Here is a 14,808-nt window from a genome sequence, read left to right as displayed (position 1 = left end):
CGCGTGTCTGTAATCCCAGCTATTCCAGAGGCTGAGGCTGGATATTGCCTGAACCCAGGAGGCGGAGGTTGCGGTGAGCCGAGATCACGCCATTGCACTCCAGCCTGGGTAACAAGAGGGAAACTCCGTCTCAAAAAAAAAAAAAATGACATCTTTGATGAGGCTCAGCACGTAGCTGTGCTTGTTACGTCCGGCTTAAACAGGAATTATTTGATAGTATGTGCGCATTTTCTTTTTTTTTAGATGGGGTTTCACCATGTTGGCCAGGCTGGTCTCAAACTTCTGACCTCAGGTGATCTGCCCATCTTGGCCTCCCAAAGTGCTAGGATTATAGGCATGAGCCACTGCACCCAGCCATGTGCATTTTCTTTTTAGAGACAGGGTCTTGTTCTGTCACCCAGGCTGGAGTGTAGTCCTGCAATTATGCCTCTCTGCTGTCTCAAACTCCTGAGTTTAAGTGATCCTCCTGCTTCAGCCTGACAAGTAGCTGGGGCTACAAGCAAGAACCACTGTGTCCAGATGATTTTTTTTTTTTAAGATGGGGTTTCACCATGATGGCCAGGCTGGTCTTGGACTCCTGACCTCAGGTGATCCGCCCACCTCTGCCTCCCAAAGAAGTGCTAGGATTACAGATAATTTTTAAACTTTTTTGTAGAGATGGGTCTTGCTATGTTGCCCTGGCTGGTCTCAAATTCCTGGACTCAAGCAATCCTCTTGCCTTGGCCTCCATCCTGGAATTATAGGTGTGAACCACTTAGCCTGACCTTATGTATGCATTTTAACATATTTTCTCATTTGGTTCCCAAGAAAACTTTGAAGTAACAGAGATGGGAATGAGCACAGAAAAGGCATATGATTTTTACCTGCTGTGAGTCTCAAATGACAAGGGTGATGGCCACAGAACCACACAGAACTCGCCTATATAGACGTGTTCAAGCATGCAGGGGTTAGTGTTTGAGATTTAAAGAACCTGGCCACCCTGCCGGTCAGCAAGGTATCTCCAGAGCACACACACGTAAAAGTGCAACTTAAGAAAACAAAGGCCATGTACAGTGGCTCATGCCTATAATCCCGGCACTTTGGGAGGCTGAGGCAGGAGGATCGCTTGAAGCCTGTCTTCCCAAAAAAGAAGACAAAAAAATAAGATTAGCCGGGCATGGCATTGCTGTCCCAGCTACTCGGGGGGCAGAGGTGGGAGAATCACCTGAGGCCAGGAGTTCCAGACTGCAGTGAGCTATAATCACGCCACTGCACTCCAGACTAGACAACAGAGAGAGACCTAGTCTCTAAAAAACACAATAATAAATAAATAAAGCTATTATAAAGATTTAAAAAAATCATTTAGCAATCAGATGCGTTTGGGAATAAGAATGGAGCATTTTAATAGAATCCTTTGGTTTTCAAACATTACATTAGGAGGTTCCCTGGTGACTCACACTCGTGAGAACACCTCTCCATAGTCTACTTGACAGGATACTGACTAACTTGCAAGGTATCCAGGGAAGACATTAAGAATATTTAACGGCTGGGCGCGGTGGCTCAAGCCTGTAATCCCAGAATCCCAGCTTGGGGAGGCCGAGGCATGTGGATCACGAGGTCAAGAGATCGAGACCATCCTGGTCAACATGGTGAAACCCCATCTCTACTAATAGAAAAAATTAGCTGGGCATGGTGGCGTGTGCCTGTAATCCCAGCTACTCAGGAGGCTAAGGCAGGAGAATTGCCTGAACCCAGGAGGCGGAGGTTGCGGTGAGCCGAGATCGCGCCATTGCACTCCAGCCTGGGTAACAAGAGCGAAACTCCGTCTCAAAAAAAAAAAAAAAAAAAGAATATTTAACATCCCGCTGGGAGCGGTGGCTCATGCCTGCAATCCCAGCACTTTGGGAGGCCAAAGCGGGTAGATCACCTGAAGTCGGGAGTTTGAGACCAGTCTGACCAACATGGTGAAACCCTGACTCTCCTAAAAATACAAAATTAGCTGGGCGTTGTGGTGCATGCCTGTAATCCCAGGTACTTGGGAGGCTGAGGCAGGAGAATCGCTTAAACCCAGGAAGTGGAGGTTGCAGTAAGCCAAGATTGCGCCATTGCACTCTGGCCTGAGCAACAGAGTGAGATTCCGTTTCAGAAAAAAAAAAAAGAATATTTAACAGGCTGGGGGTGTCGGGTAGGGGGAGGGAGAGCATCAGGAAGAATAGCTAATGGGTGCTGGGCTTAATACCTAGGTGATGGGTTAATCTGTGCAGCAAACCACATGACATGTTTACCTGTGTAAACCTACACATCCTGCACGTGGACCCTGGAACTTAGAATAAAAGGTGAAGAGAAAAAAAGAGAATATTTAAGAAGAAGAGTGCCTGGGCATTGCTCAATCAGAACAGATGCTGGGCTGGGCTCGGTGGCTCACATCTGTAATCCCAGCACTTTAGGGGGCGAAGTGGGTGGATCATTTGATATCAGGAGTTCGAGACCAGCCTAGCTAACGTGGCAAAACTGTCTCTACTAAAAAATACAAAAATTAGCCGGACATGGTGGCACGCGCCTGTAATCCCAGCTACTCAGAAGGCTGAGGCAGGAGAATGGATTGAACCTGGGAGGTGGAGGTTGCAGTGAGCCAAGATCACACCACTGCACTCCAGCCTGGGTGACAGAGCAAGACTCCATCTAAAAAAAAAAGGCCGGGTGATGTGGCTCATGCCTATAATCCCAGCACTTTGGGAGGCCGAGGCAGGTGGATCACAAGGTCAGGAGTTCGAGAATAGCCTGACCAACATGGTGAAACCCCGTCTCTACTAAAAAATACAAAAATTAGCTGGGCATGGTGGTGCAGGCCTGTAATCCCAGCTACTCGTGAGGCTGAGGCAGGAGAATAGCTTGAACCTGGGAGTTAGAGGTTGCAGTGAGCTGAGATCTCGCCACTGCACTCCAACCTGGGCGACAGGCCGAGATTCCATCTCAAAAAAAACCCAAAAAACAAAAAGACAGCTCTAGCCTCAGCACTGGAAGGGTTCTGGGGGTCCATGCCATGCCCGGTGGAACCCCTTTGGCTTCAGCACTGTAGGGAGGTCAAGCCAAGGTCGGGGGGCACTAGGGTGGGGCTGGGTGGCCAGGCAGGCACTATTTACCAACTAACACAGAGGAGATCAGTACTGTCAACTTAGTGCAGTTGTACAGGTGGCCTCAGGGGAGCTCCTGCCACAAAGCACACTTGAATAAACAGTGTGCCACATCAGCCACTCTCGCTGGCTCACGCCTGTAATCCCAGCACTTTGGGAGGCTGAGGAGGGCGGATCACCTGATGTCGGGAGTTCAAGACCAGCCCGACCAACATGGAGAAACCCCGTCTCTACTAAAAATACAAAAATTAGCTGGTCGTGGTGGCACACGCCTCTAATCCCAGCTACTCGGGAGACCAAGGCAGGAGAATCGCTTGAACCCGGGAGGCGGAGGATGCAGTGAGCCGATTGTGCCATTGCACTCCAGCCTGGGCAACAAGAGCAAAACTCCATCTCAAAAATAAAAATACAAAAATTAGCCGAGCATGTTGGCACATTCCCGTAATCCCAGCTACTCGGGAGGCCGAGGCAGGAGAATTGCTTGAACTGGGGAGGCGGAGGTTGCCGTGAGCTGAGATCAAGCCAGCCTGGGTGACAGAGCAAGACTCCATCTCCAAAAAAAACAAAAAAACCAGAATGTCCACATCTTACTTCACACGTATGGTATGATACAGATCACACTCCTTCAGACTGTTGTATGAGAAAAAACGCCTGGTTTATCAAATTCAAACAGAATTATCTAACCTTATCATATGCAGGAAAAACAAAGCATGCATCAAAGGCAGTATGCTTGGCTCCCAGGCTCAGGAAGCAAGGACCCCATGGTGAGCACCCACCAAGACGCTTCCTGTGGCCCAACATTGCTGGAACGTTCTTCTCACCATGCAGAATACTCACCATTACTGAGCTCAAGTCCTGGAAGTGGCCTGAAGAGAGAGACACGGTGATAAATGCGGTAAGCTCGCCTTTCCTCTTTTGTCCACTTAGTTTTATTGTTTTTAATTTTTACTTATTTATTTTTTAATAGAAGAATATTTATTTATTTTGTTTTGTTTTTGTTTTTTTGAGACAGAGTTTCGCTCTTGTTGCCCAGGCTGGAGTGCAGTGGCATGATCTCAGCTCACTGCAACCTCCGCCTCCCAGGTTCAAGTGATTCTCCTGCCTCAGAATCCTCAGTAGCCGGGATTAGACACCCACCACCATGCCCAGGTAATTTTCTGTATTTTTTAGTAGAGATGGGGTTTCACTATGTTGGCCAGGCTAGTCTTGAACTCCTGACCTCAGGTGATCCACCTGCCTCAGCCTCCCAAAGTGCTGGGATTACAGGTGTGAGCCACCATGCTCAACTTTTTTTTTTTTTTGAGATGGAGTCTCACTCCATTGCTGAGGCTGGCGTGCAGTAGCATGATCTGGGCTCACTGCAACCTCCACATTCTGGGTTCAAGCAATTGACCTGAGTAGCTGGAATTACAGGCATGTACCACTACACCGGCTAATTTTTATTTTTAGTAGAGATGAGATTTCACCATGTTGGCAAGGCTGGTCTAGAACTCCCGACCTCAAATTATCCATCTGCCTTGGCCTTCCAAAATCCTGGGATTACAGGCGTGAGCCACTGTGCCGGGACTATTTATTTATTTTTTGAGACAGAGTCTCGTTCTGTTGCCCAGGCTGGAGTGCAGTGGTGCCATCTCAGCTCACCGAAACCTCCACCTCCCAGATCAAATTATTATCCTGCCTCAGCCTCTTGAGTAGCTGGTATTAGAGGCACACACCACCACACCCGGCTAATTGTTGTATTTTTAGTAGAGACATCGTTTTGCCATGTTAGCCAGGCTGGTCTTGAACTCCTGGCCTCAAGTGATTCACCCGCCTGGACTTCCCAAAGTGCTAGGATTACAGGTGTGAGCCACTGCACCCAGCCCCACTTAGTTTTATTGGACAAACTTTTGCAGAGTGTCAACTCTATGCTAGGTGCCGTGCGAGCTAAAACTGGGACAGGCTGCCTGTGATCACCAAGAAACAGAGACACGGACACATCTCAAGGAAGCAGAGGATGATTAAGTCAGTGTGAGACAGCATGGCCCAGTGGTCTGCTGCGGGAACAAACCCCCAGCCCACGTCATGGAATGCAAATCTTGAGGCTGCCACATGCCCACCTCGGGCAGGTCACAGTCTCCAGAGTCATCCTCTTGACTCACTTACCTGATGACTGTGAATTTGATAAACTCAGCTGCATCCAAGATCCTCCTCATGGAACTGATTTCCAGGTAGCCAGGGGCCTTGAACACCACCCCCGGGGGCATGCCGTCAATTACCACACAGCCAGGGTTGAATGTGATCTTCCTGTAGGGAACTTTCACAGGGAAATCCACGCCAATTGCTTCACCTGTGATGGGATGAGCAGCATAAAACTAGCTGAGTTTGGCCGGGCGAGGTGGCTCTCGCCTGTAATCCCAGCCCTTTGGGAGGCCGAGGTGGGTGAATCACTTGAGGCCAGGAGCTTGAGACCAGCCTGACTAATATGGGGAAACCCTGTCTCTACTAAAAATACAAAAACTATCTGGGCATGGTGGTTCATGCCTGCAATCCCAGCTACACAGGAGGGACCCAGGAGGCAGAATTTGCAGTGAGCTGAGATGGCCCCACTGCACTCCAGCCTCGGAAACAGAGTGAGACTCTGTCTCAAAACAAAACAACGCAACAAATAAAAAAACACACAAATAAAACTAGCTGAGTTTGTTCCTTACATTTCCTAAGCCAGGATTTATCTTTAATGTCAGAATTTAGAACAACCAGATGACAATATTTATGATCATCCATTACTACTTTATTTTCCAGTGGTACTATGATGTGTGAATACAATTTTAAAATTGGGGAGGAGAGATCCAAGATGGCCGATCACTAGCAGCTCGGGCTCATAGCTCCCAGTGAAAGCGCAGAGAATGAGAGGATGCCACACTTTCAGACGAATTTTTGTTGCTCACGGACCAAGAGATTCCCAGCGGAGGAGCCCCACGGGTCGCCAGGGCGACTCTTGTGGCCGGCACGGCAGTTTTGCTGGCGCCTCAGCGCAGCAGTTCTTGGTGCAGAGTCTGGAGATTCCTGGGTAGAAAAGCACCATCAATCTTAACACCACTGTTTTGACCGGTGCACAGTGGATTGCTCAGATTTCGGCGCTGGGAATCAACAAGGTGGATGTCTGCTCAGAGACCTACTTAGAAAGTCGGTAATTACAAAGACGACAGAGGGATAAATATATAATGAAGGAAAGAAACCAGCCTAAAAAGGCAGAGAAGACTCAAAATCAGAATGCCTCTCCCTCTACAGGGGATTGCAATTCCTCATCAGTAACGGCACAAGGCTTAATGGAGAGTGAGTGTGTTCCAATAACAGAAGCAGGTTTCAAAAGGTGCGTGATAAGAAACTTCTGTGAATTAAAAGAACTTGTTCTAACTCAATGCAAAGAAACTAAGAACCTTGAAAAAAGATTTGACGAAATGTTAACGAGAATGGACAATTTAGAGAGGAATATAAGTGAATTGATGGAACTGAAAAACACAACACGAGAACTTCGCGAAGTATGCACAAGTTTAAACAGTCGAATTGATCAAGCAGAAGGAAGGATATCAGATGTCGAGGAACAGCTTAGTGAAATGAAACGAGAAGACAAGATTGGAGAAAAAAGGATGAAAAGGAATGAGCAAAGTCTCCAGGAAATATGGGACTATGTGAAAAGACCTAATTTACGTTTGATAGGTGTACCTGAATGTGACGAAGAGAATGAATCAAAGTTGGAAAATACTCTTCAGGATATTATCCAGGAAAACTTTCCCAACCTAGCAAGGCAGGGTAATATTCAACTCCCAGTAATACAGAGAACACCACAAAGATATTCTTCAAGAAGACCAATCCCAAGGCACATAATCACCAGATTTATTAGGGTTGAAATGAAGGAGAAAATACTAAGGGCAGCCAGAGAGAAAGGTCAGGTTACCCATAAAGGGAAACCTATCAGACTTACAGCAGATCTCTCAGCAGAAACCCTACAAGCCAGAAAAGAGTGGGGACCAATATTTAACATCCTCAAAGAAAAGAACTTTCAACCCAGAATTTCATATCCAGCCACACTAAGCTTCATAAGTGAAGAAAAAATTAAATCTTTTGCAAGTACTTAGAGACTTTACCACCACCAGGCCTGCTTTACAAGAGCTTCTGAAGGAAGCACTGTACATATAAAGGAACAACCAATATCAGCCTTTCCAAAAATAAATCAAAAAGCAAAGAGCATCAATACAATGAAAAATTTACACCAACTAATGGGCAAAACAGCAAGCTAGCATCAAATGGCAGTATTAAACTCATATATATTCAAATTGGACAAAAAGCCAAAACCTATCGGTATGCTGCATCCAGACCCATCTCACATGCAACGATACACAAAGACTCAAAACAAAGGGATGGAGGAAGATTTACCAACCAGAGAGTAAAAATAAACAAATAAATAAAAAGTAGGAGATGCAATTCTCGCCTCTGATAAAATAGACTTTAAAGCAACAAAGATCAAAAGAGGCAAAGAAGGACATTACATAATGGCAAAAGGATCAATGTAACAAGAAGAGCTAACGATTCTATAGATCAACAAGACAGAAAATTAACAAGGACATCCGGGACTTGAACTCAGACCCGGAACAAGTAAACTTAATAAACATTTATAGAACTCTCCACTTCAAATACACAAAACATACATTACCACCTCACACCTATTCCAAAAGTGACTACATAATTGGAAGTAAATCACTCCTCAGTAATCGCATAGCATTTCATAGGTTTAAATGAAATATTGGTTGGCTGTTTGTTTGTTTTTTTATTCCCTTATTCCTTCCTGTCTACATCATTAAGTATAATTATTGGTATAAAAGAGGTTTTCAATACCCATTTTTAAACTGCATTCTAGCCTGGGCAAGAAAGCAATACTCCCATTCTCTCTCTCTCTTCCTCTTCCTTTTTTTTCCTCTTCTTCATTCTTTTTTTTTCTTTCTTTCTTTCAAATAAATAAATAAATAAATAAATAAAATTGACATGGGTAGGAGGCAGACTCAGCTTCTCCATCCATTACACGGGGGTATCATGGTGCCCACCTGAAAGGTTTTATGTGAGGATTAAATAATCAAACACAAGTTGAGCGCAAAAAATAATAGCCAAGGTAAGCACTCAGTAAAACAAAGATAGCTATCGTTATTATTGTAATTAGACAGTGCCACTACGCAAAAGCTCTTCTGTAAAAAGATACATTGACTAATTTTTATCATAGCTCTTTCACAAAAAGATCAATTTCTTTTTTTTTTTTTTTTTGAGACAGTCTCGTTCTGTCACCCAGGTTGGAGTACAATGGCGCAATCTCGGCTCACTGCAATCTCCCGCCTCCCAGTTTCAAGTGATTCTCGTGCCTCAACCTCCTGAGTAGCTGGGATTACAGGTGTGCACCACCACAACTGGCTAATGTTTTGTATTTTTAGTAGTGATGGGGTTTTGCCATGTTGGCCAGGCTGGTCTCAAACTCCTGGCCTCAAGTGATCCGCCCACCTTGGCCTTCCAAAGTGCTGGGATTACAAGTGTAAGCCACCTCACCCAGCCAAGATCAACTTCTTATAAGATAAAGTGTTATTTTTTTTTTTCTTTTGTAGAGCTGTGGTGCTGTTTTGTTCCCCAGGCTGGTCTTGAACTCCTGGGCTCAAGTGATTCTTTATCCTTGGCCTCCTCAAGTGCTGTGATTACCGATGTCAGCCACTGCACCTGGCCAAGTATTCTTTTAAAAAGAAGTATTTCAAGTGTATGAATTCTGGATATAAAAAGATATAAAAACTTACCAAATTTTCGGCTAAAGAGGTCATTAACTTGTTCTCTTAGCTGTTTAATCTTTTCAATGCTTGATAATCTTTCTTTCTCATTATCTAAAAATAACAAATAAACAAGCCAGGGTTATTCATGTATTTTCTCCTAAGAAAGCTGCTGGAGGAAACGCCTGTTTGCACCCGAGAAAGTGTTTTACCTGGATTGTTATTCAGTTTACTTTGAGCAATAATTAAGCATTTTGGAAATTTGGAAATGGAAGGCATTATAGACAACAGAGAATTTTCTCCAAATTATAAACCTAAAGAAACATATTACATACTACTTTTAGGGAATATTTTCAATATTATACAAGACAAGGAAGTTTACTTTCACCACCACTTTTCAACCTTAAAATAGAAATCTTAGCCAACGAAATATGACAAGTAAAAGGGATAAGAGGTACTAGGATTAGAAGGTAAGGTATATTTTTCTGTTATTTCTTCTTTTTTTTTTTCTGAGACTGAGTTTTGCTCTTGTTGCCCAGGCTGGAGTGCAACAGCACAATCTTGGCTCACCGCACACTCTGACTCCTGGGTTCAAGCTATTCTCCTTCCTCAGACTCCCAAGTAGCTGGGATTACAGGTGCCTACTACCATGCCTGGCTAGTTTTTGTATTTTTAGTAGAGACAGGGTTTCACCATGTTGGCCAGGCTGGTCTCAAACTCCTCACCTCAGGTGATCCACCCACCTCAGCCTCCCAAAGTGCTGGGATTACAGGTGTGAGCTACTGCACCTGGCCTGTTTTTCTTTTCTTTTTTTTTTTAGAGACAGGGTCTCACTGCATTGTGCAGGCTGGTCTCAAACTCCTGGGCTCAAGTGATCCTCCTGCCTCAGCCTCCTAAAGTGCTGAGATTACACCCATGTACCACCATGCCTGGCCCTTTTTGTGTTTTTACTTTTTAGATATTTTTCAACACTTTAAAACTTTATTTACTTTTGAATAACTAAAGCAGTCATATGACTCAACATTCAAGAGGAGTAATATACAGAAACATCTCGAATGTCTCTCTCCCATCCCTATCTCAGCTGTCAGTTTCCTTCCCTGGAGGAACTACATTATCAGATTCTCTTGTATCCTTCCAGATATATTTTACATACACATATAGAAGATTACTTAGTGACGGGCAACAAAAACATTTCACCTCTGTGGCCAGTTCCAACTCAGCTATAGCTGGTGCTCTGAGCTGCCTGCTCTGAGATGCATTTTCCAGGTAATGCCCGGGCTTGGCTGGGAGAAGCTAAATATCTAATTAACAACGTCTGATACGAGCCAGATGCTTGGTATGTAGCAACCTGCAGCACATTTTATATTCCTGAACTGTCATTTCTTAGTTGCCAGGGTGAACTAAGTAAAAATGACAGGTCTAAGAGACCGCCCTATGTCAAAAATTAATTAAGACAAAAGAGAAAATATAACGTTAGTCCATACCTGGAACAGTCACCTGAACGATGTTAAGATCTTCAACGCCTGCCGCAGAATTTGTAACACTGGATGAATTTATGTTTCCTTAAAACAGAAGTTGAAGTTTAGAGTTTACAAAGAATAAGGCCAATTCTCCTTTAAATCTATCTAAGTGCTGCTTTGATCAGAAACACAGTCTGAATCTTTTTTTTTTTTTTTTTTTTTGAGACAGGGTCTTACTCTGTAGTCCAGGCTGGAATGCAGTGATGTGGTTCTAGCTCACTGCAGCCTCAACCTCCCATGGCCGAGTGATTCTCTCACCTCAGCCTCCTGAGTAGCTGGGACCACAGGCATGCATCACCCGGCTAATTTTTTTTTTTTTTTTTTCCTGAGTCTCTATTGCCCAGGCTGGAGTGCAGTGACGTGATCACAGCTCACTGCAACCTCCACTTCCCAGGTTCAAGCGATTCTTGTGCCTCAGCCTCCTCAGTAGCTGGTATTACAGGTGCCCACCACCACACCCAGCTAATATTTGTATTTTTTTAGTAGAGATGGGGTTTCACCATGTTGGTCATGCTGGTCTCAAACTCCTGTTCTCAAGTGATTCACCTGCCTCAGCCTCCCAAAGTGCTGAGATTATAGGTATGAACCACTGTGGCTGGCCCTAATTTTTGTAATTTTTTTTTTTTTTTTTTTTTTTGAGATGGAGTTTCGCTCTTGTTACCCAGGCTGGAGTGCAATGGCGCGATCTCGGCTCACCGCAACCTCCGCCTCCTGGGTTCAGGCAATTCTCCTGCCTCAGCCTTCTGAGTAGCTGGGATTACAGCCACTGTGGCTGGCCCTAATTTTTGTAATTTTTTTTTTTTTTTTTTTTTTTGAGATGGAGTTTCGCTCTTGTTACCCAGGCTGGAGTGCAATGGCGCGATCTCGGCTCACCGCAACCTCCGCCTCCTGGGTTCAGGCAATTCTCCTGCCTCAGCCTTCTGAGTAGCTGGGATTACAGGCACGTGCCACCATGCCCAGCTAATTTTTTGTATTTTTAGTAGAGACGGTGTTTCACCATGTTGACCAGGATGGTCTCGATCTCTTGACCTCATGATCCACCCGTCTCAGCCTCCCAAAGTGCTGGGATTACAGGCTTGAGCCACCGCGCCCGGCCAATTTTTGTATTTTTAGTAGAGAAGGGTTTTTGCCATGTTGGCCGGGCTGGTCTTGAACTCCTGGCCTCAAGGGATCCACCCATCTGGGCCCCCCAAAGTGCTGGGATTACAGGTGTGAGGCACCGCGCCGGCCTCAAATCACACTTTCAACTTCACTTCTTTTAGATACTTGCACTTAAACTCCGGCTGCTGGCCTGAGCAATTACTTTTGACATCTGTCTGTCCACTCGAGCAGGAAGGGGGCTACGTCTGAGTGAATCATCCTTTCCTTTCCATCCTCCCCCTTTACATATTCTGGACGTGTCATTCTTTCCTCACTTGAACACAGCACAGATGAGGCCCAGCTGCGGGTCAGTGCTGATATGCAAGACTTAAAAAAATTTTTCTTTTAATTTTTATTTTTAGAGGTGGGGGTCTTGCTCTGTTGCCCAGGCTGGAGTGCAGGGGCGTAATCACAGTTCATCGCAGCCTTGAAATCCTGCCTCAGCCTCCCAAGTTATATAAACACACATTAGAGATGTCAAGCTCTTCCCAATTTTTTTTTTTTTGAGATGGAGTTTCGCTCTTGTTGGCGAGGCTGGAGTGCAGCGGTGCAACCTAGGCTCACTTCAACATCCGCCTCCCGGGTTCAAGTGATTCTCCTGCCTCAGCCTCCTGAGTAGCTGGGATTATACGCATCCGCTACCACACCTGGCTGATTTTTTGTATTTTCAGTAGAGACAGGGTTTCACCACGTTGGCCAGGCTGGTCTCAAACTCCTGACGTTAGGTGGTCCACCCACCTCAGCCTCCCAAAGTGCTGGATTACAGGCATGAGCCACCATGCCTGGCTATTTTTTTTTTTTTTTTTGAGATGGAGTCTCTGTCGCCCAGGCTGGAGTGCAGTGATCCAATCTCAGCTCACTGCAACCTCCACCTCCCGGGTTCAAGTGATTCCTCCGCCTCAGCCTCCCGAGTAGCTGAAACTACAGGCCTGTGCCACTATGCCCAGCTAATTTTTGTATTTTTAGTTAAGACAGGGTTTCACCATGTTGGCCAGACTTGTCTTGAACTCCAGACCTTGTGATCCACCCCCCTCAGCCTCCCGAAGTGCTAGGATTACAGGTGTGAGCCACCGCACCTGGATTTCTTTTTTTTTCTTTTTTTTTTTTGAGATGGAGTCTCGCACTCTCACTCAGGCTGGAGTGCAGTGGTGAGATCTTGGCTCACTGCAACTTCTGCTCCCAGGTTCAAGTGATCCTCCTGCCTCAGCCTCCCGAGTAGCTGGCACTACAGACATGTGCCATCATGCCCAGCTAATTTTTGTGTTTTTAGTACAGACAGGGTTTCACTATATTGCCCAAGCTGGTCTCGAACTCCTGGGCTCAAGCCATACACCCGCCTTGGCCTCCCAAAGTGCTGGGATTACAGGCGTGACCCACCGCACTCGGCCATCCTCCCCATAATTCATCCCGTTAGGAAGAAGGAAAACCATACTTGGCAATGGGGCTTTTGGCAACTAACCTTCGATTTTTACCTCGGCTTCAGGGTCCTCATTTGGTTCTTCTGAAGGAACCAGCGGAGTGGAATCTTGAAAAAAAAATTTCTAAAATGACATTCATTATTAAGTATTCTCTTCATATTCCAACAAATTACTGGTCCTATACCAAAAAAAGTAGCTGATCCTGGCATTTGAAATACAGTTAATATATAATATTAATTTTATAAGCAATGATAATAGGATAATAAACAGTAATTGGGGTGGGCACGGTGGCTCAGGCCTGTAATCCCAGCACTTTGGGAGGCCGAGGTGGGTGGATCACTTGAGGCCAGGAGTTGAAGACAAGCCTGGGCAACATGGTGAAACCCTGTGTCTACTGAAAATACAAAAATTAGCCTGGCGTGGCAGTGCAGGCTTGTAATCCCAACTACTCAGGAGGCTGAGGCAGGAGAATTGCTTCAATCTGGGAGGTGGAGGCTGTGGTGAGCTGAGATTGCGACATATTACCCTCTAGACTGGGCAACGTGGCAAGACTGTTTCCGGAAAAAAAAAAAAAAAAAAAAAGAAGCATTTCAGGTAGTATATGTGTTACTCTCTGTCTAAGTCAGATACACAGCTAAAAGTAAGATCACAATGCCTGTAAATAGACAAAGATGTCCCATGCCTCTAGGTTTGGACAGGAAATCCTTTTTTTTTTTTTTTGAGACGGAGTCTCACTCTGGAGTGCAGTGGCTTGATCTCAGCTCACTGCAACCTCCACCTCCTGGCTTCAAGCGATTCTCCTGCCTCAGCCTCCCGAGTAGCTAGGATTACAGGCGCTCACCACCATGACTGGCTAATTGTTGTATTTTTAGTAGAGATAGGGTTTCACCATCTTGGCCAGGATGGTCTCGATCTCTTGACCTCGTGATCCACTCACCTCAGCCTCCCAAAGTGCTGGGATTATAGGCATGTGCCACTGTGCCCGACCTTGGACAGGAAATCTTTTTTATTAATTATTATTATTATTATTATTATTATTATTATTATTATTTTGAGACAGTCTCACTCTGTCGCCCACGCTGGGGTGGAGCGTCATGATCTTGGCTCACTGCAACCTCTGCCTCCTAGGTTGAAGCAATTCTCCTGCCTCAGCCTCCTGAGTAGATGGGACAGGCACCTGCCACCACACCCAGCTAAGTTGTATATTTTTAGTAGAGACGGGTTTCACTAAGTTGCCCAGGCTGGTCTTGAACTCCTGACCTCAGGTGATCTGCCCATCTTGGCCTCCCAAAGTACTGGGATTACAGGCGTGAACCATCACACCCTGCCCTTTTTTTTATTAATTTTACCTTGGACATACATAAACCTCGTTAGGAATTTAGGCTCTATTCTCAAGATTTATATTGATGCTCAAGATTTATATATGAATGGAAGGAAGTATTATCAAATTTTACTTCTAATTCAAGAATTTCCTAAAATACTATTCGACTCTGACCAAAAAAGTTCTGTCATGCCGTGTAAAAGGCAAAGCACAAACAGCACCCGTCAAAGTTAACTTCCGCATGCAGGTGCTTGAAGCAGCATCACTCACAGATCAGGAGTACCAGAAGTAATAAGGCCCTTAATACTGTATCTTAGGACAAGAACTCAACTATTAATAGTTTGAGAAGGCAGGCATGTCAGGAAGTCACCTTCTTTATCTTCCAACTTACATGTATAAAAGAGTATGTTTTCTGTAAAACACTATAAACTTTCAGCTAGGCACAGTGGCTTATGCCTATAATCCTAGCATTTTGGGAGGCAGAAGTGGATGGATAGCTTGAGGTCAGGAGTTCAA

The 14,808-nt window shown here is 45.1% G+C and overlaps 1 protein-coding gene across 3 annotated transcripts in view; it reads right to left on the bottom strand.

Moving 5' to 3' along the window:
* LOC105715008 (general transcription factor II-I repeat domain-containing protein 2B) overlaps positions 1-14,808 on the bottom strand; it is a 60,624-nt gene that overhangs the window by 3,309 nt on the left and 42,507 nt on the right. For all 3 annotated transcript variants that reach the window (XM_064375631.1, XM_064375629.1, XM_064375630.1), the window contains 5 exons: positions 13,013-13,078; positions 10,378-10,455; positions 8,924-9,007; positions 5,259-5,442; positions 3,951-3,979 (listed from right to left, as the gene is read on the bottom strand). In XM_064375631.1, coding sequence (XP_064231701.1) covers positions 3,951-3,979; positions 5,259-5,442; positions 8,924-9,007; positions 10,378-10,455; positions 13,013-13,078 — 441 coding nt within the window. The remainder of the gene's footprint in view (positions 1-3,950; positions 3,980-5,258; positions 5,443-8,923; positions 9,008-10,377; positions 10,456-13,012; positions 13,079-14,808) is intronic.

The sequence above is a fragment of the Aotus nancymaae genome, unplaced genomic scaffold (genome assembly GCF_030222135.1).
Source record: "Aotus nancymaae isolate 86718 unplaced genomic scaffold, 86718_ANA_hifiasm-v0.15.2.pri h1tg000012l, whole genome shotgun sequence".
NCBI classification, from domain to species: Eukaryota; Metazoa; Chordata; class Mammalia; order Primates; family Aotidae; genus Aotus; species Aotus nancymaae.
Note: the sequence above shows the minus strand (reverse complement) of the source record. Positions and strands in the feature narration are given on the sequence as shown.